The 26229-nt window shown below is 33.3% G+C and overlaps 3 protein-coding genes across 3 annotated transcripts; 2 read left to right on the top strand and 1 right to left on the bottom strand.

Annotated features, from left to right (window-relative positions):
- Positions 1–15937: 15937 nt before the first annotated feature.
- Positions 15938–17067, top strand: LOC124913417 (diacylglycerol O-acyltransferase 1-like). The gene is made up of 3 exons (XM_047453996.1): positions 15938–16495; positions 16912–16992; positions 17044–17067. The coding sequence occupies exons 1-3, from the start codon at positions 16145–16147 to the stop codon at positions 17065–17067; spliced, it is 456 nt and encodes a 151-aa protein (XP_047309952.1). The 5' UTR covers positions 15938–16144.
- Positions 17068–17279: 212 nt separating this feature from the next.
- LOC124913416 (diacylglycerol O-acyltransferase 1-like) lies at positions 17280–22808 on the top strand. The gene is made up of 14 exons (XM_047453995.1): positions 17280–17359; positions 17439–17514; positions 17808–17875; positions 18114–18237; positions 18487–18582; positions 18928–19029; positions 19249–19385; positions 19911–19992; positions 20243–20263; positions 20359–20421; positions 21614–21661; positions 21756–21818; positions 21890–21943; positions 22624–22808. Exons 1-14 carry the CDS (start codon positions 17280–17282, stop codon positions 22735–22737), a joined length of 1128 nt encoding a protein of 375 aa, XP_047309951.1. The 3' UTR covers positions 22738–22808.
- Positions 22809–24735: 1927 nt separating this feature from the next.
- LOC124912289 lies at positions 24736–25419 on the bottom strand. The gene has a single exon (XM_047452885.1). It carries the CDS (start codon positions 25356–25358, stop codon positions 24990–24992), a length of 369 nt encoding a protein of 122 aa, XP_047308841.1. The 5' UTR covers positions 25359–25419; the 3' UTR covers positions 24736–24989.
- Positions 25420–26229: the final 810 nt, after the last annotated feature.

Here is a 26229-nt window from a genome sequence, read left to right as displayed (position 1 = left end):
GTCAGTTTTGGAACTTGGTGATTCGGTTGGAGCGGTATAAGTAGGTTAGTGCAGATCGGTTATAAAGTAAAGCAGGCGGTGTGTAAATAACAAGACAGGTTTTTATGGATGTTCGGAGATAAAATTCCTACGTCACCCCTTCCTCTCGAAATCGCGAGAAGGATATTCACTAAGGAATACAAACAATCCGATCGAGACTTATTTCCTGCTCGATAACACTCGTACAATTTTAACCGAAATTGTAGAATACACTTCAAATAAGCGCTTTAAGCTTTCTAGAGATAGAACACAATATGTGAAAATTCAGAACTTGTAACCTTCAGAATCTCGCAATTACTCCTTTTTAGCTCCTTCTTTTATAGGTAAAATGTGCCAACGGTCACATTTCATTTCCTCGAATCTGATTGGTTGAGCAGAGGTTTAGTGATCCAGACCTGGCGGTCTAATCTTCCAGTGTGTAGGTCAAACCGGCTAGGTTTGTCTTTTACTCAATATGGTAACTGTCGGTTGAACAGTTGTCTGTACTTGGAAGATTGCCTTTCTGATTTATCCTGAAGTGGAAAGATCTTGTAGGACGGTCTTCTACAGCCTGCAGACTTTCCTCAGACTTGTATGAATATGGCAATGTTCAGTCTATTACTTTGGTATCATTCTCAACAGATACCCGAAGTGTCTTTTTATGCTGGTCGGTTATGTGTGTTAACCGGATGACTTCCGGTTATTCCTTGGCTTCTAAATGACCGACTGACTAGTGTTTCGGCCTTCTGTTTTGACCGATCTTGTCTTTCTTGTTCGGTCAGGTTTTTTGGTCGGTTTGATTACTTGACCGGTTGAGTTTCTTAGCCTATTGAGTTGCTTGACTGGTTTCGTTGCTTGACCGTTCCTACACAAGAGTTTTGTTTGTGTTAAGTTTTATTTAACCGATCTAATTTTATCTAACACGATATCATGTATGATACGGGTTTATTATCTCAGTTTATGCACTGACCAAGAAAAATTCATCTTAGAATTTCAAAGAGAGTGTTGTGATACATAAAAGAGACTATAGAGTATGGTCTCATGTTTGAAGGAATGATAGTGAAGATATTGAGTTGTTTGAGTTTTGTGATAGCGATTGGGCTGCAAGCATGGATCACATGAAGAATACGTCCAGGTATTTTTTTCACTCGATTTAGGTATTTTTTTCATGGGCGTCGAAGAAGAAAGAGATAGTTGCACATTCCTCCGTCGAAGCCAAATACGTATCGGCAAACGAAACCAAACATGTGGTTTGGTTAAGTAAGATTTAGAAGACATGGGGAGAAACAATATATGGTTACAGATCTCTTTTGCGACAGAAAATTGGCAATTGCTATATTGAAAAATGCGGTATTTCATAGTCGAACTAAATACATCACTACATTCGTGAAGTAGTGGATGATAAAGAAGTGATGATCAAGCACGTAAAGACCGGAGATCAACTTGCAGATATTTTCACTAAAACATTTATTTGGAACAAATTCGTCTATTTATGAGATTTGTTAGGCATAACCAACAAAAACATTAAGGGGAGTGTTGAAATTAATGTTTTTTAATTAATTATGGTATTAATTAGGATAATATGAAAGTTTATAAGTTACGTTATTTAATTCTAAGATGTGGAAAATATTTATCTTGATTATATATTTACCTAGTAATGGTATTATTGAAAAACCGAAAATAATAATATTTCATTTTCTTTTGTAACCTCTCTTCCTTATTTTTCTCTTCAACCCAACAAAACCGCGATGACGTTCTCTTCAATATTCTAAGAGATCGGGATTGATGCTAAGCAGAAAGATTAATTGTACGACACGTAGATTGTGTTGGCTTTGACTATTGGATCTTTCTAAGAACAGCTATGAAGATATGAAACTCTGGAAAAATAGATATTTGCTAAAGAGGAAAAAGTCTTAAGAATCATAAGTGTTGTATATTTAACCTTTACAAATCACCCTTATATAGGAGTAATTAGCTTAGAAACCCTAAATTACTTAAACATACAGGCCCAAGCTCATTAATAATTAAATAAACCCTAATTGTATAAAAGACAATAAAGGTCTACAATTTTTAATTTTCTGACAATCAATGCTTAAACTCACAATCTCCCCCGTAAGCTTGATTTGGTTCGAGATTCTTTACGTTGAGCATCTCTCGCATCTCTGTAAATTTGACTCTTGCTAGTGCCTTAGTGAGAATGTTTGCATGTTTCTCTCTAGTGCATACGAACTCTACAACGATCTGTCGATTCACGACGCATTCACGGATGAAGTGGAACCGAGTGTCGATGTGTTTTCTACGTCCATGAAACATCAGGTTCTTCATTAATGTTATTGTGGACTTGTTGTTGACATAGAGGGTTACCGGCCTCGGCTCGCATTCGAGCACCTCGCTCAATAAGTTTCTTAGCCAAAGTCCTTGGCACGACGTTGTAGTAGCTGCCATAAACTCCGCCTCACATGAAGATAAGGCAACAGTTTGTTGCTTCTAAGATTGCCAGGTGATTAGATTCCCGTTGAGATAAAACACCATCCCTCTAGTACTTTTTTATGTCGTCTGTGTCACCGGTTAGGTCGCTGTCCGTAAAACCAACGAGTTCTTCGATTTCTCGTCCTCTTCTTAAATGAATCCCATAACTCGTCGTTCCCTTCATGTATCGAAGAATGTGTTTTACTATATGTTGGTGTAGAGTGGTAGGTTTCTCCATGTATCGACTCACTATGCCAACTGCATAGGAGATATCGGGTCGAGTGTGCGTCAAGTACTCGAGACACCCGATGATACGTCTATACTCCTTCGGATCCACTATGCTTCCTTCCACATCCTTTCCGAGCTACAACTTTTCTTCAATAGGATACTTGCTCGAGTTACAATCCTCCATTGCAAACGGTTTCAACACCTTCTTCGCATAAGCTTCCTGCTTCACCTCGATGTTATCTTTCTTCTGGTCCACCTCGATACCAAGATAGTACGAGAGTAGCCCGAGATCACTCATCTCAAATTTCTTCATCATCTATTTTTTGAACTCTTCAACACCCTTGATGCTTGATCCTGTCACAATCAAGTCATCGACGTATACGCCAACAATGAGTAATTCTTCTCCATGGTTTCTCGTGTACACAGCCTGCTCTTGAGAACACTTCACAAAACCGAGACTCATCATTCTCTTGTTGAGGCAAGTGTTCCACGCTCTTGGTGCTTAACGTAGTTCGTAGAGAGCCTTGTATAACCTATACACCTTGTGCTCTTTATTCTTGATGATGAAGCCTTCAGGTTGGGCGACATAAACTTCTTCTTCGATGTAACCATTGATAAAGGCTGATTTTACATCCAAGTGGTGAATCTCCCATCCACGGTGAGCTGCGATGGTAAGAATTAACCTAATTGTGTCAAGTTTTGCCACCGGTGCAAATGTCTCCTCAAAGTCAACGCCTTGTTTCTACACATAGCCTTTTGCTACCAATCTCGCTTTGTGCTTGAGGATGTTGCCTTCGCTGTCGCTTTTCAACCTGAAAACCTACTTTAACCCGATGGTCTTGTGACCGGATGGTAAATCGGTGAGCTCCCATGTCTTATTCTTCTTGATAGACTCGAGCTCTTTGTTCATGGCATCATTCCATGGCTCTTCAACTACCACCTCGTGATATGTTGTTGGCTCATCGGTGGTGAGTAACAACAATTCATCAAGATCTATCTCTACTAGTGGTGCCTCCGCGTAGACATCAGCGAGGGAACGAAGTTTGATGGGGCTAGCTTCAGTTGTGGACTCACCTGAGCTCTCTTGATGACGATGGGAGTTCGGTGTACCTGTTGTGTTTTCCAACTCCATTAGGTTGTCGTCATCTCATAGGATTCAGAACTCCAAGGAATATTGTACGAGTTCGTTGTCGTCGTTGCACCACTCCTACTTCTTTTCCTCTTCGAACACGACATCTCTTCTCACACGGATTTTCACGCAAGCTGGATCAAGAAAATTATGCGCCTTGCTTCCGTCTTCGAAACCAAGGTACACCATGGCTTACTTCGATCATAAAGCTTCTTGAGATGTGGTCCCGCTATCTTAACATGTCTAGTACACCCAAATACTCTCAAGTGCTCTACATGAGGTCGCTCCATGCCTGGTAAGGAGTGCAAGTTCCTAGCACCTTTGTCAGCAAGCGGTTCAAGAGATAAACTGCATGTCGTACTGCCTCTCCCTAGAGGTTTGTCGGTACTTGCATGCTCTTGAGTAAGCTTCTAGAAGCACCCATCACTATACGATTTCTTCTCTCCACCACGCCATTTTTCTTGTTGAGTGTATGGTGTCGTGAGGTGACGTTCGACTCCTTCCTCTTTGCAGAACTCCGTAAATTTTTGTGATGTGAACTCTCCACCTCGATTAGTACGCTAAGTTTTCAGTTTGTGCTCCGACTTGTTCTAAACGAGCCTCTTGAACTTCTTGAATACTTCAAAAGCTTCTCCTTTTTCTTTAAGCATGTACACCCACATCCAACGACTATAATCATCAAGTAGAAGAAAATACTTGTTACCAGTGAGTGATGGAGGAATGATCGGACCACACAGATCCGCATGCACAAGTTGTAGGGGATGCTCGGCACGAAAGTTTGCTTGGGCAGGAAATGGTAGCCTTGTCTTCTTTGATGTGTGATCGATCTTGGGCAGCCCTATAGCCATCTCCTTCTCCCCCATCATCTTGAGCGCATAAAAGTTTACGTGTCCAAGTCTCGCATGCCATAACCAAGTTGGGTTTGCTAACGATGTTAATAGAGAAACGGGTTGCCTCGTCTCGAGAGAAATCTTGTATAACCGATTTTTCGATTTCTCCACCTTCATCAATAGAACACCATTTTGGTCGAACATCTTCAAGAGCTATCTAGCTAAGATGATCGTGTTTCCTTTTTCTATCATCTTACCAAGACTTATAATATTACTTTTCAATTTTGGAATGTAATATACCTCAGTCATTATACGTTGATCTTCGTTATTGCATTCGAACAAGATGGATCCTCGACCCTTGATCTCGACGAGTGAGCCGTCTCCGAACTTCACATTTCTGGTCATTTTCTCGTCGAGCTCATTGAACTTTTCTCGATGACCCGTCATATGATTACTTGCTCCATTGTCAAGGTACCACATGTCGGTGTAATTATACTCATCGCCACTTGCGAGGAGGTTCGCCATGACTTTCTCTTCATTGAGAACCACCACATCTAGTTCCTCTTTGGACGATTCTTGCTCGAGCTCTTCGAGGTTTATCTCCTCATCTTCGGGCAAAGTGTTCGTCACTTCCTTGGAAAACACTAATGTTGGCTCCTTATCATGAGAGCTAGTGAGGTTTGCTTCATCGTTGGGCCTTTGGTTAGGGCATTAAGACGCGTAGTGCCCATACTTTTGACAAGCGTAACACTTCACTGTGCTCTTGTCTTTGCGGGGCTTGGTGTCTTCTCGTCGAGATGAGCTTTCTCCACAACCTTGACCTCCACCTCGCCCTTAGCCACGACCTCGGTTATCTCCACCATTGCCGCTGCGACTCGACGATCTAGAAGAAAAATTGGCTTCTCCGTTTTTCTTCATTCGTGACATTCATTCATCATGCGGGAGCAATAGATGCTCCTCCTCTTGGTCTCCGTATCCGCGAAGTCTCTTCTCATGGACTTTGAGACGACCGACGATCTCCTCGACGGTCATATTCTTGAGGTCACCAAATTGCTCGATCACTTTAACGATCTACATGTATGTTTGTGGTAAGGCTCTAAGGAACTTCTTGACAACGGAGATCTCATCCACCTTCTCTCCCAATGAGCGGATACCAATCACGATGGATGTCAATTTTATGGCGAAATCATCCACCGATTCCCCATTCTTCATACAAATCGCCTCAAATTGTGTCTTCAAGGTTTGCACTTTTGCCTCCTTGACTTTCTCCACTCCAAAATGCATTGTCTTTAGCGTATCCCACGCTAACTTGGCGAAATCCTTCTCATCCACCATGAGAAGGACGTCCTCGGGGAGTGCTTGATAGATGGCGGCGAGAGCCATTCTATCCATCCGTTTGTTGACATCTTCGAGCATCACGGCTTTTCACACTCCTTGTGCTTGTAAGTTTACCCGCATCTTCAATGCCCAAACCGAGTAGTTACTCTTCATGAGTAACGGATAGGAGAGCGTCACGTTCCCTTCTCTTCCAATCTTCATTGTCGCTGCATCTCTGGTTGATCTTGTCGACGACATGTTCTTCAATCTAGCTCTAATACCAAATGTTGGCTTTGACTATTGGATATTTCTAATAACAGCTATGAAGATATGAAACTCTAGAAAAATAGATATTTGCTATAGAGGAAAAAGTCTTAAGAATATTAAGTGTTGTATATTCAACTTTTAGAAACCCTAAATTACATATACATACAGGTTCAAGCCCATTAATAATTAAATAAACCCTAATTGTATAAAAGACAATAAAAGTCTACAAATTTTAATTTTCTGACAATCAATGCTTAAACTCACAGATTGCATGACATGACGTTTGCAATTGTACAACACGACACAACACAACACAACACAACACAACACAGCACAATACAATACGACACAGTAAATGCATGGCACAAAAATTGCACGGCATGACACGACGATTGCACAACTCGAAGAAATGGCACGGCGATTGCACGGCACGACGTTAGGGATTATACGGTACGGTACAGCACAACATGGCATGACACGACACAACGATTGCATGGCACGACACGACGATTACACGGCACACGATTGCACGACAATAAGCGGCGATTTCCGATGACGAATTCGGATGATTTCTCCGGCAAGTTTCATAGAGGATTAATATTATTCGTAATACTAATATATTATATGAGATGTTTGGGGTGAAAAATTCTCAATGTGATGCAACAAAATTAGTAATGACAGTACTATTAGAGAAATACACAATAATCTAATGGTTAAATATGTGAATAAGATGGTTGGTTGAACGAAGTAAGAGTGAGATAATAAGATGAGAGATTTATTGAGATTGATAGTTAATTTACCGAGGGATAAGAGGTCGGTAATAAATAAGATATTGATTGATCGAAGTGTGAAACTGAGGTCACAAGATAAATAGTTCGTTTAGATTGTGGTTGGCTTGTCGAATTGAGGATAAAGAGGTCGTCATATGATATGAGATGGTTGTGGTGTAAAAGACTCAAAGTGAGGTAATGAGATTAGTAATGATAGGTCATTTGTGAAACAAAGAATATCGATAGTTAATATATGTGAATGAAGATGGTTGGTTGATCGAAATATGAAAGTAAGGTCACAAGATGAGATATCAATTGAATTGGTGGTGGATTTGTCGAAGTGAGAGTAAGAAGTCGTGGTAATATGATAATATAAGATTATTGAGTTACAAAATGCTCAAAGTGAGGTAAAAAAATATGAATAAGATATTAATTGATCAAAGTATAAAAGTGAGGTCACGAGATGAAAATATAATTTAAATTGTAGTCAGTTTGTCAAAATGGGGGTACGAGGACGATAATATATGATATGAGATGGTTGGGTGAAAAATAATCGAAGTGAGATCCCGAGATTAGTAATGAGAGTTTCATTAGAGAAACAAAACAAAATTTTAATTGTTAAATATGTGAATGAGATGGTTGGTTGACCGAAGTAAAAGTGAGATCATGAGATGAGAGATCTATTGGGATTTGTGGTTGGTTTGTCAATGGATAAGCGATTGGTAACAAATAAGATATTAATTGACCGAAGTGTGAAAGTGATGTCACAAGATAAAGATGTTGTCTAGATTGTGGTTAGTTTGTTGAAGATGGGATACAAAGGTCGATAATATGATATGAGATAGTTATGGTGTAAAATACTCAAAGTGAGATGATGAGAATAGTAATAAGAGGTCCATATGGAACAAAAAATATTGGTAGTTAAATATATGTGAATGGAGATGGTTTATTTATATAAATCTGAAAATGAGGTCAGGAGATGAGAACTCAACTGGATTGGTGATTGATTTGTCAAAGTGAGAGTAAGAGCTCGCGATAATATGATATAAGATGGTTGATGTACAACATGTTTGAAGTGAGGTAAAAAATATATGAATGGGATGTGATTGACTAAAGTGTGAAAGTGAGGTGACAAGATGAAATATCGTTTTGATTGTAGTTGGTTTATTGAAATGGGAGTAAGAGGCCGATAATATATTATATAAGATGGTTGGATGAAAAATACTCGATGTGAGGTCACGAGATTAGTAATAAGAATTTTATTAGAGGAAAAAAATATTTTGATGGTTAAATATTCGAATGAGATGGTTGGTTGACCGAAATAAAAGTGAGATCATGAGATGAGAGATAAAAGGTTAGTAACAAATGAGATATTGGTTGAACGTAGTGTGAAAGTTAGGTAACAAGATAAAGATGTCGTTTGGATTTGGTTGGCTTGCCAAAGTGGGGGTAATGAGTATGGTAATAAAATATGAGATGGTTGTGGTGCAAAATGCTCGAAGTAAGGTAATGAGATTAGTAATAAGAGGTCCATTAAAGGAGTAAATAATATTTTGATTGTTAAATATATTAATGAAATGGTTGGTTGATCGAAGTGAAAGTGAGATCATGAGATGTGAGATCTATTGGAATTGGTGGTTGGTACAAGGGATAAGATGTTGGTAACAAAAGATATATTGATTGATCAAAGTGTGAAAGTAAGGTCACAAGATAAAGACGTTGTTTGGATTATGTTTAGTTTTTCGAAGTGGGGATGGTTGTGGTGCAAATGTTCGAAGTGAGGTAATGAGATTAGTAATAAGAGGTTCATTGAGAAACAAAGAATATTGTAGTTAAATATATATATATGTAAATGGAGATGGTCGGCTGACCGAAGTGTGAAAGTGAGATCATGAGATGAGAGGTCGATTGAATTGGTGGTTGATTTGCCTAAGTGAGAGTAAGAAGTTGCGATATAAAATGATCGAAATGAGGTCACGAGACTAGTAATGAGAGGTTAATTGGAGAAAAAGAATATTGATGGTTAAATATGTGAATGAGATTGTTGGTTGATCGAATAAGTGAAGGTGAAAAGGTGGGTGATGATGATGGTTTGTTTGTCAAAAATTAGGGTAAAAGATATTGGTAATGTTGAGACGGTTATGTGCATAAGTGAGTTGACGAGATTTGTAATATGAGATGTCCATTAGGGAAGAAATACTATTGGTTGTTAAATGAGATTGTTGATTGACCAAAGTGAGGGTAAGAAGTCGAAGAAGAAGAGGTCGGTGAACTATTGAGAAAAAAATTAAACGAAGGTCTTTTTATGTATTTTGTTATCCGTTCTTTCTATTTTGATGATCATGAAGACAACAATGAATGAGAGGAGGAAAAAAAATCACTAGGCTGCCCCAATCACTGAAGCCCCTCATGTTCAGATCATAAATATTGATGACTAAGAATAGGACGATGATGAAAATAACAACAATAATGAAAATGACAACAATAATGAAAATGATGATGAAGATGATGACAAAAATGAAATAGACAAAAGAGAGGTCAATTTGATTTAATCCTTGAAACGAAAGGCCATTATGCTAGTTATATTAATTGGTGGTCTATAAATAAAATTTAGCAATTGTTTGGCAAGAGCGTTTTTAAATAATGTATGGATTATTTACAAAAATAATTAATGAGTATTGATAGGATTTTTTTGATAAAAATATTTAAAATGTATTATTTTTTTAATGTAGGATGTTAACATGACACCCCACATACATATCACTTCAATCTAAGTCGTTCTAAGTAATAATAAAACTCGTGACATTTAGTCTTTTAAGAAATATTTTTGTCACTTGAACTAATTTTGTGAGGTACTTAAAATATATTAATATATAATAATAATTGTTTTTTAGATAGGGTGTATTTTAGTATTTTGATTAATGAATTGCGTGATATAATAATGAGAATAAAAGTGAAATAATGTTAAATTACGTTGCAATTAGGGCTGAGTCGGTACGGTATAAAAAAAATATATCTATAGCGTATACTCTAATAAATTTTCGAAATATAAAAATCATACATATACTATACCGAAATCATACCAAATCATGTGAAATGTTTGCGGTATGCTAAAATTTCGGTACGGTGTCAATATTATACCGTTCTTACTAAAATTATATATTTTTTAATTTGAGAAAAATCATAAAGAATAAAAAAATAAAAATATAAATTATAGAGAGATAACATATAAGAGTTGAGTTTTCAATCTACTGAAATTAGAAAAAGAAAATAAATATTTTGAGAGTTGAGTTTTAAATCTGCTTAGAAAATAAATTGAATCTTCATATATTAGAAGTAATTACATTAATTAATTGAACATCTAATCTATTTGAATTTTTTTTAATAACGTGTTATAATGCGTGATAATTTCATTAGTCATTTTATATCAGTATTATATATGTATTTTTAATTTATAAATTTTATTTCGGTAATTTAATATATACCGATATTTAAAAAAACTCATGCAGACATTATAGTGATAATTTCGATGTATCGGTATCATATCTTATCGATATTTTTCGTATACAAAAAATATCAGTATTTTCAATATTTTGCGGTATGTTATTTTTTATATTTTTAAATTAAAAATATAATTTATGTTTAAAATTAAAATATTAATGAATAAAAATTTATTAATTAATATATGAAATTAATTAATAATTATGACAATGAGGGTAAATTATATAATTAAAGAATGTACTACTGTTAGGATCTAGGTCGCGGCTGGGGGACCGGGGTTGGCCGGTTATCGCGTCTCACTCAAAGGGTGGTGATTAATCCGGTTAAAGATTAATACCGGGGTTTCAATACTACACAAACTATCACAAACCCTTGAACAAAGTTCAAGCGCGGAAGTGGTTTGTTTCAGGTTGAAGCAGCACACACACAAGATAGGCAGAGCCGGATTTGAATAGGACATGTTTGGAGATTGCTGGGTCGGTTTTGGAAATTAGTAATTCGGTTGGAGCGGTATTAGTAGGTTAGTGCAGATCGGTTATAAAGTAAGTCAGGTAGAAAGTAAATAACAAGACAGGTTTTATGGATGTTCGGAGATAAAACTCCTACGTCACCCCTTCCTCTCGAAACCGTGAGAAGGATATTCACTAAGGAATACAAACACAATCCGATCGAGACTTATTTCCTGCTCGATAACACCCGTACAATTTTAATCGAAATTGTAAAATACACTTCAAATAAGCGCTTTTTAGCTTTCTAGAGATAGAACACAATATTGAAAATTCAGAACTTGTAACCCACATTTATTCCTCTTCAGCTCCTTCTTTTATAGGTGAAATGTGCCAACGGTCACATTTCATTTCCTTGAATCTGATTGGTTGAGCAGAGGTTCATTGATTCAGACTTGGCGGTCTAGTCTTCCAGTGTGTAGGTCAAACCGGCTAGGTTTGTCTTTTACTCAATATGGCAACTGTCGGTTGGACAGTTGTCTGTACTTGGAAGATTGCCTTTCTGATTTATCCTTAAGTAGAAAGATCTTGTAGGACGGTCTTCTGCAGCCTGCACACTTTCCTCAGACTTGTATGAATATGGCAATATTCAGTCTGTTCCTTCGGTATCATTCTCAACAGATACCCGAAGTGTTTTATGCTGGTCGGTTATTTATGTTAACCCGATGACTTCCGGTTTTTCATGGCTTCTGATTGACCGACTGCTTAATTGATTCTGGCCTTCTGTTTTGAACGATCTTGACTTTCTTGTGCGGTCATGTTTCTGGTCGGTTTAATTGCTTGACCGGTTGAGTTTCTTAACCGGTTAAGTTCTTTGACCGGTTCGATTCTTTGCCTGTTCCTACACAAGGAATTTGTTTCTGTTAAGTTTTGTTTAACCGATCTAATTTTATCTAACAATTTCTCCTTTTTTGATTATTTTATTTAAAATATTCAAAATCATGTAAGAATGCAAATGTAGGCCGGTTTTAAGAATTTTATTTGGCCGGATTTTTGGAGACTGACTTGGGAGAATTTTTCGAAAAATTTTGGAAAATTTTGAGAAAAATTTTGAAATTTTTTATCTTATATCTTATCAATTTCTCCCTTTTTGATTATTTTATTTAAAATATTCAAAATCATGTAAGATTGCAAATGTAGGCTGGTTTCCAAAAATCACTTTATATATATATAAGAGATATGCTAAGGCAAGATACTATATATATAGAAACCGAAGTAAACATTAGTAAAGATAGTAAATAAAGCCCCTATTTCTTCGATCTGGACGGCAGGAAAAGGTCCAGCAGTTCATCGTCTGAATTTCCCTTGTCCGCTTGAGCCGGCCTTGAAGAGGGACCTTGACCGCCTGAGGTGCCGGTTTGAGGAGAGAACGGTTGACCGATCGTTTTGATTGGAACCGCATGCAAAACCCGCTGTTTTCTGAGGTGCGGCTGGACATCCTCTTCGAAAACATTCTCGGCTTGCAAAACCGGGTTGGGTGGAGGATCAACAACTGTCTCGGTGACACTGTCCAATAGTCCGGTGAGTTGCGCCTTTTTCGAAACAGCTTTCCTTTTACGTGTGACCGGAACCGAAGATGAGACAACCGCCTGGGACCTCTTGTGAGCCTTGGCAAAATTGTTGTATGTTTCTTGTTGGGCTTTTAACCGGTTAGCATCTTCGGCTTCTTGAGCCGCTATGGACTTTGCGATCTTCGGTGCATTGGCTGCCAAGTTTTGCATATAGCCGGCTATGTTCGCATCAGCCGCTGCCGCTTCCTTCTGTGTTCGTGTCTCCTCGTCCAACGCATCTTGAAGTTGCCGAGCCGCGAGGGAATTCGCCTCCTCAATTGCCTTATCGGCAGCGAGCTTAGCCTCTATTAGTTCAGCCACATGTTCGGTGACCGCCTTGAGATCGGCTTCAAGCTTGGCGTTCCTTTCCTCAAGTGTCGTATTTTTTTTCTTCAAGAATTACCCATTTGGACCGAAGTGTCAGCTTCCTGTCGTGGGACAGCTTGATCCGGCTGGGTTTCATCATTACCCATTTGGTCATGGACAAACCGTCTAAAAACCGAAATCTCATCTTCACTATCAGAATGGATATTGTTATTTTCCAATCTGTTGTGTAGATCAAAGCATGATGCAGTGTTGCTTTCAACCGATTCATCGAAAACAACATGAAGTGATTCCTCCACGGTTAAGGTTCTAGTGTTATATACTCTATATGCTTTACTAACTGCTGAGTAACCTAGCATGATCCCAACATCGGTTTTTGCATCGAAGGCAGATAGATAAGTTTTGCCATTTATGTGAATGTAGCATTTACAACCGAAAATCTTAAGATACTTAAGGTTAGGAACCCTATCAAAATATACCTCATAAGGTGTTTTGTTGTGAAACTTGTTGATCAGAGATCGGTTTTGTGTATGACATGCGGTGTTGATAGCCTCAGCCCAGAATTTCTGGGCAATACCCGAATCGGCTATCATGGACCGTGCGGCTTCCTTGAGAGTTCGGTTTCTTCTCTCGGCCAGGCCGTTTTGTTGAGGAGTCCTAGCACTAGACAACTCGTGTCTAATACCGGATTCATCAAGAAATGCATTTAGAGTACTATTTGTAAATTCAGTTCCTCTATCATTTCTAATGATATAAATGCGTGTTGATTTTTCATTTTGCAAACGTTTAAGCAGTGTAATTAAATTTGATGCGATTTCACGTTTGGATGGTAAGAATATTACTCATGTATACCTTGAATAATCATCAACAACTACCATAGTGTAAAGCATTCCTCCTAGGTTGACGACCCTAATCGGTCCAAATAAATCCATATGAAGAAGATCTAAGCATCGGTTAAATTGAATGTGTCCTTTACTCTTAAAGGTTGACCTAGTTTGTTTACCCATTTGACATGCTGAACAGACCTTATCCTTATTAAACACTATGTCAGGAACTCCTTCGACTAACTTTTTACCGCGGATATAGTTTAAGGTTTTCATGTTTAAGTGGTTTAGTCTCTTATGCCACAGCCAGGTTTGATCGGTTTTAGCTATCATGCAGACAGGATATTCTACTTTAGTCTTCCAGTCTACCTTGTAAATGTTTCCTAGCCTATTTCCGGTTAGCAGTATGGTACCTTGAGAGTTCTTAACTAAGCATGCATGTTTAAGAAATTCTACAGTGTATCCAGCATCACACATTTGACTAATGCTTAGCAGGTTAAAACGTAAGTTTTCAACTAAGAGTACATTATCAATTGTTAAGTTACCATGGACAATCTTACCCTTGCTCACAGTTCTACCTTTTGAGTTGTCATCGAAAGTGATCAATGCACCGGTTTCTATTTTAATGTCGGTTAGAAGATTATTGTTCCCGGTCATATGCCTGGAGCAACCGCTATCCAAGTACCATTCAGAGTTTCCTAATCGTTTCTTCATATCCTACAAAATGTACATATTTACAACTATTTGGTACTCACATTTACTTGGGTCCACAAGCGATTAGTCCCTTGGGTATCCAGACTTTGACAATATATTTTTTATTTTTTTATAAAATGAATTAAATAAATTTTCTGGGAGTAAAGAAATCAACACGTCAATGATAGTTTGTTCTAGAATATTTATACACTCACCAACTCATATTCTTATAATATATATTTCACAAATAAAAATTAATTTAAATTAATAATTTAAAAAAAAATCTTGCTTAAAATAATTTCAATTTATATAAATATTGTTAAATTTTTATTTTTTTTAACAAAATTAGTGTAATTTTTAATTTAGTGTTTTAAGTTGTTTATTCAATAATCTTTTTAAAAAAAAGTTAATTTTTAAAATATATACTTGTTTAATAATTCAATTAAACATATAAATTAATAAAAGATTAATTTTATTATTTAAGTATATGTATTATCAACTTGGTTAAATTTTTTTTATATATTTATTAATTAAATATTAATAATTTTTTTCTCTCCTTATTTTTTATTAATTAATCAACTCTCTTCTCTATTTTTATTTTTTATAATTTTTTTATTATTTTTATATGAGTATTTGTTATTAATTATTTTAATTTTATCCATTTTTTTTTATTTCCTGTTATTCCTATGTATATACACGCATTCATCATTAATTATTTTAATTGTATGTCTTATTTCGATATTAACATTGATTATCAAGAATTGGATAATAATAATAATAGAACTCATTCATCAAACAACAAAACCAACAAAACAGTAATATTCAAATATTAGACAAAAACAATATTTTTTATTACTATTATAAGTCATGAATCAAAAATTAAATAAAAAATTATTAGTGTCATTTTGTTCATATTAAATTTTATAAGAAAGAAACCTTTCATAAAAATATAAATTTATAAATAAGTTGTTAAAATCTGTTCATAAATGAGAATTTGAGTAATAAGATAAATAAAAATGAAGATGAAAACAAAGAAATTAATATATAAATAATAAAAAATTTAAAAATGAGATAAAATTAAATGGTATAATTAATGAAAAAGAAGGAGATAGAAAATATATTAATATTTAATTAATAAATATATAAATTAAAAAATAAAAATTAATTTATGAGCCTATTCTTTAAATAATATTTTATTAATTTATATATATATATATATATATATATATATATATATATATATATATATATATATATATATATATATATATATATATATATATATATATATATATATATATATATATATATATATATATATATATATATATATATATATATATATATATATATATATATATATATATATAAGAATTTGAGAATATAATGAATGAATATGAAAGTTAGATAAAAAATAATAAATTATTTTGATTTTGAGTTGAAAGTTAGCTTAAATGTATCTCGTGTCTATTGTGGACACACCATGCAGAGTTCTCCTGCTACGTGTAATAACGAACACGATAATCATAATATGCTCTACAGCGGCCATTTCCGCCGGCCATTTCCGCCACCACTTGCTCGCCACCTCTCCCATATTTATACTCTCTCACTTGCTTTCAACTACATTGTTTCTGTGTGTGCTTTCCAACTTATATATAGCTCCTCTTTCTCCGTCCCCACCGCACTACACATTATCTCTTCTCTAGTACAATTCTCTTATGGAAACCGCCGCCGCCGGCATGACGACGACCACAACAACAACAACTTTGATGGATCGGAATCACTCTCTCACTAGACGGTCGAACGCCACCACTAATACCGCAGCGAAGACTGATTTAAGTTCGAACGGGAACTCATTCGGTGACGGTGTTTTACCTAATACTCTTGTTGTTGGGACTGATTCTCGTCAAATCTCGAATCAGACTGAAACGTTGAAGATCAGAAAGGATGGTGGCGAGAAGGTGGCGAATGTAAATGATAGCTTCTTTAATTCTTATCTCAGGACTTCTGCTCCCACGCATATGAGAATAAGCGAGAGTCCGCTTAGTTCGGACGCAATTTTCAATCAGGTGCTACTTTCATTCCTTCCTTCCTTCCTTCCTTCCTTGGAGTATATATATGTTCACATCTAACTTCTAAGCATTATACTAATTTAACTGGCTTGATACAGAGTACTTGAAGTACTTGCATATCAGTATATGGACTTGAAGTACTTGCATGCGTGTGTTAATTTCTTAGCATCTTTATAAATCTATTTTTGTAAACATATGTACTAGATCTGTAGTTATAAGAATGGTGCAGTACTTGAAATTTGCTCGAGATAGATGTTCTCAGCAATAAGCAATTCTTATAATGACCGATTCCTCTAACTGTAACAAACGGATCAGACTGATCATCCATGTCTTTATCTTCTTTTTTTTTCTCTGGACAAAGATGATTCAGCACAAAGCTAATGTCTAATCATACTTTGTTAAATTATTGGCAGAGTCATGCAGGTCTCTTCAACCTATGTATAACTGTGCTTATTGCAGTGAACATCAGACTGATCATTGAAAATTTAAGAAAGGTTTGCACATCCCATTCTTCATTTGCAAAAGTTCTCATATCTTATTTGCAGAGCTGGGATTACAATTGGAATTGAGGATTCAATTTCAAATCCTTTGTTTGTTTGATGTCTTAAAATAAGGAATTGGAATTATAATTCAAATGAAATTGAATGTATATGATTTGGAATTGAAGTTCTAGGAATGTAATTCAATTCCAATTCTTATAATTTTAATTCCAATTACACACATCCAAATATAGCCTTAAGAAGTTTCTTGGATTAGTGGATTCATGTGACAGTTTTCTTTTATGCAGTATGGTTGTTTGATGCAATTTGGTTTCTGGTTTAGTTCGAGGTCATTAAGGGATTTGCCACTCTTTGTGTGCGGGTAATGTCTTTTTCGCACTAGTTTGTATAACTTCAATGTAAGATTTCACTAACTGATATATACTTAATGTCAACTGCAGGCTTACTATGCCAATATTCTTTGTTGCCGCCTTTTTTGTGGAAAAGTTGGCACAGAAGAATTATTTATCTGAAAAAGTAAGTGTGTTCCAATTTAAAAAGTACATTTTACTCCTATTGATTTGATCTATCTTTCTTTATCACTAGGATGCTATGCATTGGAATCAGTATGTATTATTGAGAATAAACAATGAATTATAAAGAATAATTTGCATTGTTAGAATTAGAGAGAAAAGTTTCTCTCATTGAAATTTTGGGTTAACAAAGAAAGTAGACTTTGAATTCATTGAAGTAACTATAGTCTATAGAGAACGTATTCTAATGCATGAACTGAATACTGAGAACAATACACTTCCAATGTTATACTGCAGGTTGTAGTCACTCTTCATGTATTCATAACTACAGCTTCTGTTCTTTATCCAGCTTTGTTGATTCTCAGGTCAGTTGCTAATTTTTTCCAGAGCTTTGTTTTTGTAGCTTGCTCATTTGCATCTTGAATATCACAACAATTTTCTTTAGAGCCAGACAGTTTATAAATCCAATCTTGTAGAACTAAGTTCGTTCGATGCTTAAACAATCTGTTTTTTTGGAAGAAGAAAGAACTTGTTTGATAAAAAAAAATGATTTATGCTACCCCACTGCTGTATTCTTTCACTGAGGCATTGATATTTCTGCAGGTGTGATTCTTCTGTTTTTTCTGGCTTCGTTTTGATGCTCTTTGTTTCGATTGTGTGGTTAAAGTTGGTGTCTTATGCGCATACAAATTATGACTTGAGAGCAGTCTCTAAGGCATCGGCTAAGGTAATGGTCAGTTGCATTCCCGTTACTAATCACCTAAGGTAATTCAAGCAGTAAGAATCTTGACTAAGAGACTGAGGTCTCATGTTCGATTCCCACTGAAAGAGCCTACCCCATGGAAAGATAAAGATTTACTAGTCTTGTTTTTCCTGCAATCATTCTACATATGCTATGCTTTGCTATGCAATGTCTTATTTTCATTATGATTAATCCATAGCTAATGATAATGTTTATTTGTTATTCTATATGCAGGGGGAGATATCATATGGTTCAAATGTGTACTACTCCTATGATGTTAATATTAAGAGTTTGACATATTTCATGTGTGCTCCAACACTTTGTTACCAGGTAATGTTTGTCTCAGATTTTCTTATATGTTAACCATTTCTGTTTATGTATATAAATGGAAATAATATGAACCCATACTTGTATATTCAAAATCAGATCAAGCAACAACAATGTTACTATTAATTTTCTTGTCAGACCATATTATTCCACAAAGCTCTTACTATACTGCTTGAAAAATAATAATGTTATGTTACTCTACAAAACATAAGTATTTTGTCAAATAATTGCAAGGATATCAATAAGTGTTTTTGGATCAATTTTCTAAAACATTATATGCAGTTTCATATGGAAGTGATGAATTAAGATCATCTTTTACTCACAAATTCTCAAAATTTCCTTTTGTAGACAAGTTATCCACGAACTGCATCCATAAGAAAGGGTTGGGTTGTGCTTCAACTGATCAAGTTGGTTATATTTATAGGGCTGATGGCTTTCATTATAGAGCAGGTCAGTTTTTTTACATGCTTAATTTGTTCATCCAATCAAAAATCTACTCATCAATTGAAATATTTATTCATTATATATTTATACCCCTAATGCTATTTTACTCAAATAAACGGGATATTAAAAAATAACCATTTGATTATTCAAATAAACCGAGATCGCATTAATGTTCCATCTTCCATCCTAAAGTTTGCTAACATTTATTTTAATATGCTGGTGCAGTACATTAATCCTATTTTTAAGAACTCAAAGCATCCCCTCAAAGTTGATGTTTTGGATGCATTAGAGAGAGTTCTGAAACTATCCATTCCCTATCTATATTTGTGGTTCGGCATGTTCTACTGCTTCTTTCACCTCTGGTATGAATGTCTCTGTTTTGATCAATTTCATTTTGGAAATTGTTATTTTGTCACATTCACTATCCCATTATAGCCAATAGTTAAAAACTGAATTTAACTTTATTAAATGATGATCTAAACTATAGTGTAACTTTCATTTGTTAACTAATATAGTCAAATCACTGAATTAATCAAAAACATCTTTACTTTATTTTTATAAAATAAAATTTTAATTATATAAAGATATTTTAGTAATTTAACCCAAATAATCTTTTTTTTATCAAACAAGATTTTGTATTCATAACTCTAAGATCAAACAAGTTCCAGTTGTAACTTTTTGTTTGGTTTGGTGTATAAATTATTTTTCTAGATCATGATTATATATATATTTTTTTCTTTATTATGATACAAAAATTATAAATGTAGTTTTTCTGGGATCATTTTCTTCATTACAAAACTGTAACAAAACAGTCAATTATTATGCATTAGATATTTTGCTTATTTCTTGTATTTTAAGCTTAATTTTGATTTATGTTGCAAAAATAGGTTGAATATAGTTGCTGAGGTACTCCGATTTGGTGATCGTGAGTTCTACAAAGAATGGTGGAATGCTAAGTCGGTAAAGGAGGTTAGTTTAGTGTTTGTTTTTAATTTCATACTAACTTAGGTCTATTTAGTCCAAATAATCCATTATTTAATAATCAATCACTTTTCAAATTATTTTTATAACATTTTACATTATTAAATAAAAATGATACAAATAATCCACTTTTTCATCTAGCAATTATTTTTTTCCCAAACAGAGGGTTTTGTTTTTAAACTACATCTCTTATTGCTAACTTTGTTACTGACTTGTTTTATATATACTTTATTTTCAGTACTGGAGGTTGTGGAATATGGTATGTGCTTGTTTATAACCAATTTTCAGCTTCATAAGGTTCTTTGCTTATTTCAATTTTTTTTAGTGTTTCATAACCTTTTTTTCTTATTACAGCCTGTGCATAAGTGGATGGTCCGTCATGTTTACTTTCCATGCTTACGAAGTGGAACTTCAAAGGTAAAAATATCCTTTGTATCTATTATTTTCAGATTTAAGTTATTTAAATAATTTTGTTATGATTCAAATTATGAAAAATTGAGTTATTTTGTGAAAAAGCTTAAAAAAAATATTAATATATAATGATTTTTTTTATATATATTTTGATTTATGATTTGATTAATGGAAGATGTGAAAAAGATGGTAAATTATCAGTCATTCCCTTGTTATTTCAGTTTGACCCATTTAAAAATATTTTTTATTTATTTTAATTTTGATTCTATACTTAGATTTGGATACATATTCCCTTTGAAAACCACCAAGGTTTTGCTTATGAATCAATTACATTTTCAATCAAATTATTCCATCTATCAATTAAAATATCTTTACTTTATTTATTTATTTTTAACATTTTAAAATATGAAATAAAAAGGATAGCTTAGTAATATAATCTAAAACATTATTTTCATTGCATTATTTTTTTTCAAAAAAATGGATTTTTTTAATATTAAGCAAAAAACATGTCTCAAAAGAGAGCAACGAATAGGCTCTTCTCAGACCCAAAAAGAACATAAAAATACCTCAATTTAAAATAACAAAAGAACATTTATAAATTTATCCAGGTTTGTGTATGGATACAAAAACATATTTAAAAAGTCTTTTCAAATGAGGTATTGTGTGCTTGTGAGATAGTGATATTTTTTTGTGCTAAGTCATTCAGTTGGGATTGATTAATAAGATTGGGAAGTTCTTAAGTCCCCAACTACTTTTCACTCTGTTTTTCTTGTAACTGATTCTTTCTGGAGAGTTTAGTACTCTTGTGAGTTAAGATGTATTTTGCCTAATTGTTAATGGTTATAAACGCAACTCAACAATTTTTCCATAGTTGTCTTCTCTCCAATTCATTTTGCCAAGTTAGTTGTAACTTATGGTTCCATTTGAGAACACTTTTTATTTTCTTCTTGTATTTGTATCCAAGTTGCAAAAATGTTTGAAACTAAACTTATTTAGATATAGTATTAGTTTTTGTCCTAGTTTCCAGATACAGAAACAATTGAAAACTGAATTTAAAAATTAAATTTTGATCTGGATACATGAACAAAAATTAGAAAGTGTTTTAAATGGGTTGGTTATATGTTAGATGCTTTCTACAATTGTGTTGTTCTAGTGCATTACTCTAATTGAGATCAATATCTTTGATTGGGGGAGACAGATTGTTGCAACATCGATGTCGTTTCTTGTATCTGCTGTATTTCACGAGGTACATTGCGATTCTTTTTTCTTCCATTTCCAGTTATCCAATTATGTGGAGAATACTAAAATCTTTTTGTTATCTGTTTTTTTTTTTTGTGCAGTTATGTGTTGGTGTTCCTTGCCACGTCTTCAAATTTTGGGCTTTTTTTGCTATCATGTTTCAGGTACAATTCTGTGATTTTTAAATATTTTTTTATATGTTCAATTGATGAATCGTCTATTGCTTCTGGATCAGGTTCCAATGTTCACTTTCACGGATTACCTTCAAGCTAAGTTTCAGAACTCAACGGTACTCCCTTCTCCTCTAAAACCTCACTTAAATTTGTATATGTGGTTTAGTCTAAAAAACATCATTAATTTATTTAGAGAAAGAAAAAGAAGGCCATTTTGATTATTAAACTTACATTAAATCACTCAAATTAGTTTTTGGTAGTTCTTAAATCATCTATTTAATCTCATTCATTGACTGAGATATTATTGTCTCTCTTTTTAAATGCATAACAAACGCCTAACAGAATTAATCAATGTTTGATGATGAAAAGTAAATTGAGTATTTATAAAGTTCATGAAGGAAAACAAGTTTTTACTTTTTATAGCAAATTTGTGATAGCAAAATGATTGTTTATTTAGAACTTTGTGATATAGAAGTTAGATTATTTTGACATTTTTAGCTATGACCCCAATCAGAAACATGTATTTTTTTTTTCACATTTATGAATGAATTCAGATAAGATTTCATTTAGAAATAGAATTCATACCGTGTTCAAAAGTTAATTTATTAACTGTTTCTCATTTAGATCCAAATTCACATTGAAAAGAGTTTTCAAATAGCCCAATATATGGACATTTTGAACTTGGATTGAATTCAAAAGATTGAAAAAAATTACTAAAATATATGGTTAGATTTGTGCTCCTATTTTCCCGATATTCCTCTTTAGTATTCTAAAAAGAATGTTTTGCATTTACCAGGTTGGTAACATGATATTCTGGTTCTTTATTAGCATATTTGGTCAGCCGATGTGCTTGATGCTATTTTATCACGACTTGATCATGAACAGGAGAGTGGAATTGGACACAATGTAATTCATATTTGTTTTCTGGATTTTCGATCTTTCATCAACAATTGTGTGGATTATTATCTTTTTATAATTTTGCTTGGCTGTTTATTTTGGAATTGTTTTATTTTCAAGAAAATATATTTATGCAAATGTTGTTCATGCTTGATTGACAATTTTTATTTTTATAGCAATTTATCTTTGAAAAGGGTCTTATGATATGAGAAAATAGAATACTAAAGAATTTAGGCAAGAGTAAGGGACCTAGTTAATATGGATATCTTTTTGAAATTTAGAAGACCCAACTCATTTTACAGATTTCTTAACAAATTTATTAATGAGATGAACTGCTGTGATTAGGGAGGGTAATGAGGACGGTTCGAGATGGAAAATACATTTACCATCGTTGCCCCTTTTTATTTGTTTCAGGGAATTCTCGTAAGATAATATTTTTTTAAAAAATAAAAAACTATATATTTAATTGTGTTTATAGTGTTCGGGTCTTGTTTAACCTCCTAAGAAATATATTTAAGATAATATTTTTTTAAAAAATAAAAAACTATATATTTAATTGTGTTTATAGTGTTCGGGTCTTGTTTAACCTCCTAAGAAATATATTTAATTATCATGCATATAATTGATCCTTTTATAATTTTAAAGGGAGACTATATTCTATATAAATCACATGATAAAAGATAGATGTAAGGACAGATTGAAAGACTAACCAAATCAGTGAAGAGTTTTAAAAAAAAAATATCTACATCATTATCAATTTCATTTTATTTTAATAAAATTTAACTTTTTAATTCAAATAACATACTTTTTGAACAAAATTCCAAAAATCCTAAAATAATCAAAGACTTACTTTGTCGCATTGTTATCTTTCATTTCATTAATCTTGATTTTAACAAACTAATAAGTTATAAAGGTGCAACAAATTCATCAAATCTTACATTGTCACATCCTTATCTTTCATTTCATTAATCTTAATAGTCATGAAAGTGTGACAGATCCATCAATTCTTAGTCTATCACACCCTTATCTTTTATTTCATTCATCTTTATTTTAGTAATTAATAGTTATACAAGCGTGACACATCCATCAAGTCTTACTTTGTCAAATCTTTATGTTTTTAGTTCACTAATCTTGATTTTAGTAAAATAATAGTTATAGATTCAATATATAAATTCAAAAAAAAAAGTCTTGTCTTAAGCACCTCTAATAATATACTAGTTTGAGATTTCGGTGGGCAAGAAACACTAGAATTATTTAATTAGTCTCTGTCTATTCAATTTTACAACAAAAAATAAATAAATTAATAAGCATTATACCTCTAGTTTGTTTTAAAAGAAAGTATTTAATTGAATCTATACATACTTCTTCATTTTAGAACAAAAAAAAGAATCAATAAGCATATTATCTTTTAGTTAAATCTTAAAAACTAAAGTCTGAAAATGTATTCAGTAATAAAACTAACTACTCTAATAATACAAGTATTTTATAAAGTGATAAAAAAAAAAAAGTGTAATCTCCAAATAGATCCATTAGCATTTGAGATTTTGAGTTATAACTTTTCATCAATTTTTTTTACTAAAGTTCAATATCACATCATCTTATATCAAATATTATTTTTTAAGCAGGACTTCAAGAGGCTGAATATCTATATGTTTTGTTGCAGATAAAATATTAAGAGAGGGGATCAAATATTATTTTCACTTGTATGCATTTTGAAATATCAAAATCAATTTCCTAAAAGCCTTGTTAAGATTTCAAATAATTGATCATATTTGTTGTTTTTGTAATAAATCACAATAATCTAGAAACAAAATAATGAAGACAATAATAATCTATTTACCTAGGGTATATTAATCCAAAAATCAAAGGATACCCAAAAAATAATAATAACTAGTCTCAATCTTAAAGTTTGAGATGTTGATAATTTTTGAGAAAAAGAAAGAGTTTACCAAATCAAAATCAATGTACAACAGTAAGAGTTTGAGAAATTGGTTAAATAACAAGAAAAGCATAGCAGAATTCTCAATCAAAAGCCATAAACAATGAACAGAAAAGATTAATAGTTAACAAACATAATGAATTCATGAGAATTTCTTGATAACCCAACAACCAAATGTAAGAAGAATCTATGATATATCCTGCTGCCAATAAGAGATGTTGAAGAGAGTTTTTTGAGATCCACCCACAAAGAAAGCAAATTGAGATGTTGAATTGAATGAAAAAGAAAAGAGAGATAAGTGAGAGAGAGAGAGAGAAGAGAGAGAATCACCGGTGGCCATGAACGACGAGATTGAACCTTTCCTTAAGCCATCTAAAACTCTTCCTTATAGATCCTTTAACTTTCCCTTCCATAGCGTAGGCTTTATAGCTAGCAACTCTTTTCCTCCTCTGTAACTCCGGATCGGATAAACTCCAACTCTTCGAAAGTCCGTTTATCGATTTCGCCTTCTTCAAATTTGAATCTGTTGGAAATCCAGATTGAGACGGAGGATCGGATTGTTGTTGATATGAAACGCTGTTGCTTCTTAGATCTTGTTTCCGACCGTCGTACTCATACTCCAAATCGTTTCTTTCCGTCGTCGTCGCCGCCGCTCTACCGCCGCCGGCATATGACTTCGATCGATATCCATCCATTGCCACTTCTTCCGCCTCTTTCTTTCTTTCTCTCTCTTCCCTATTTTTCTTCTTGCAATTTCTCAACTATAAACAACTTTAATTCATTTTGTTTTGTTTTTAAAAGTAAACGATGAGTCTTGCTTGAGCTAAGAGCTTGTTTGATGTTAGGTTATCAGAGATTTCTATTGATTTTTTTGAAATATACATATATTTTTTTTTAGAGGAGTGATAAAGAGAGGGAATTTGAGGAGAAATGATGTGTCACTATATTACATATTGGAAAAAGCATAAAGGGTAGGAGAGAGAAGAGAGAGAAATTTTTTTATTTTTTTTGACTCAAATTGCTCCATATCATTCACTTTCTCAAATTCCCTCTCCCAATTATTTCTTTTTTTTTATTACAAAAAAATAAGTTATTTCAAATTTTAATTGGTTAAGTTATTAGAATGGTTTAATCAGTGAATTAAGTTATTGTAAGAAAAATAAGATGTGATGAGTTATTGAATTAAGTTAGGTGAGTTGTAGAAATTGTTTTTTTTTACAGAAAACCCAAATCAAACAAGCTTTAGAAATTGATTGGGAAAATAAATATCTATTATATATTATGACCGACTCTATTATAAATATAAAAAATAAATAGGTTATTTGTTCTGATAAATGATTTTGACCAAAATTTTAGTGATCAATATTATATTATAATTAATATTTAATTTGTTAGAGCTATCATATATAATTTTTTGATGTAACTAATTATTTTTCATGTTAATCAATAAAAATGGATGATTTTTGTTTAGAATATTAATATGCCAATGCGAGTGGAACTTTGTTAATCTTTATGCTTTAAAATTAGTGTTATGGTGTGATTTTAATAGAATTTAGTTTGTAGGTT

Source organism: Impatiens glandulifera, chromosome 8 (genome assembly GCF_907164915.1).
Source record: "Impatiens glandulifera chromosome 8, dImpGla2.1, whole genome shotgun sequence".
NCBI classification, from domain to species: domain Eukaryota; kingdom Viridiplantae; phylum Streptophyta; class Magnoliopsida; order Ericales; family Balsaminaceae; genus Impatiens; species Impatiens glandulifera.
Note: the sequence above shows the minus strand (reverse complement) of the source record. Positions and strands in the feature narration are given on the sequence as shown.

Excerpts from the sequence above, each read along its gene's own strand:
- LOC124913417 (XM_047453996.1), top strand. The coding sequence starts at position 16,145 with ATGGAAACCGCCGCCGCCGGCATGACGACGACCACAACAACAACAACT. Across the intron at positions 16,496-16,911 it reads CGGACGCAATTTTCAATCAG|AGTCATGCAGGTCTCTTCAA; the intron begins GTGCTACTTTCA and ends AATTATTGGCAG. Across the intron at positions 16,993-17,043 it reads TCATTGAAAATTTAAGAAAG|AGCTGGGATTACAATTGGAA; the intron begins GTTTGCACATCC and ends TCTTATTTGCAG.
- LOC124912289 (XM_047452885.1), bottom strand. The coding sequence starts at position 25,358 with ATGGATGGATATCGATCGAAGTCATATGCCGGCGGCGGTAGAGCGGCG.
- LOC124913416 (XM_047453995.1), top strand. The coding sequence starts at position 17,280 with ATGCAGTATGGTTGTTTGATGCAATTTGGTTTCTGGTTTAGTTCGAGG. Across the intron at positions 20,264-20,358 it reads ACTGGAGGTTGTGGAATATG|CCTGTGCATAAGTGGATGGT; the intron begins GTATGTGCTTGT and ends TTCTTATTACAG. Across the intron at positions 21,662-21,755 it reads TATCTGCTGTATTTCACGAG|TTATGTGTTGGTGTTCCTTG; the intron begins GTACATTGCGAT and ends TTTTTTGTGCAG.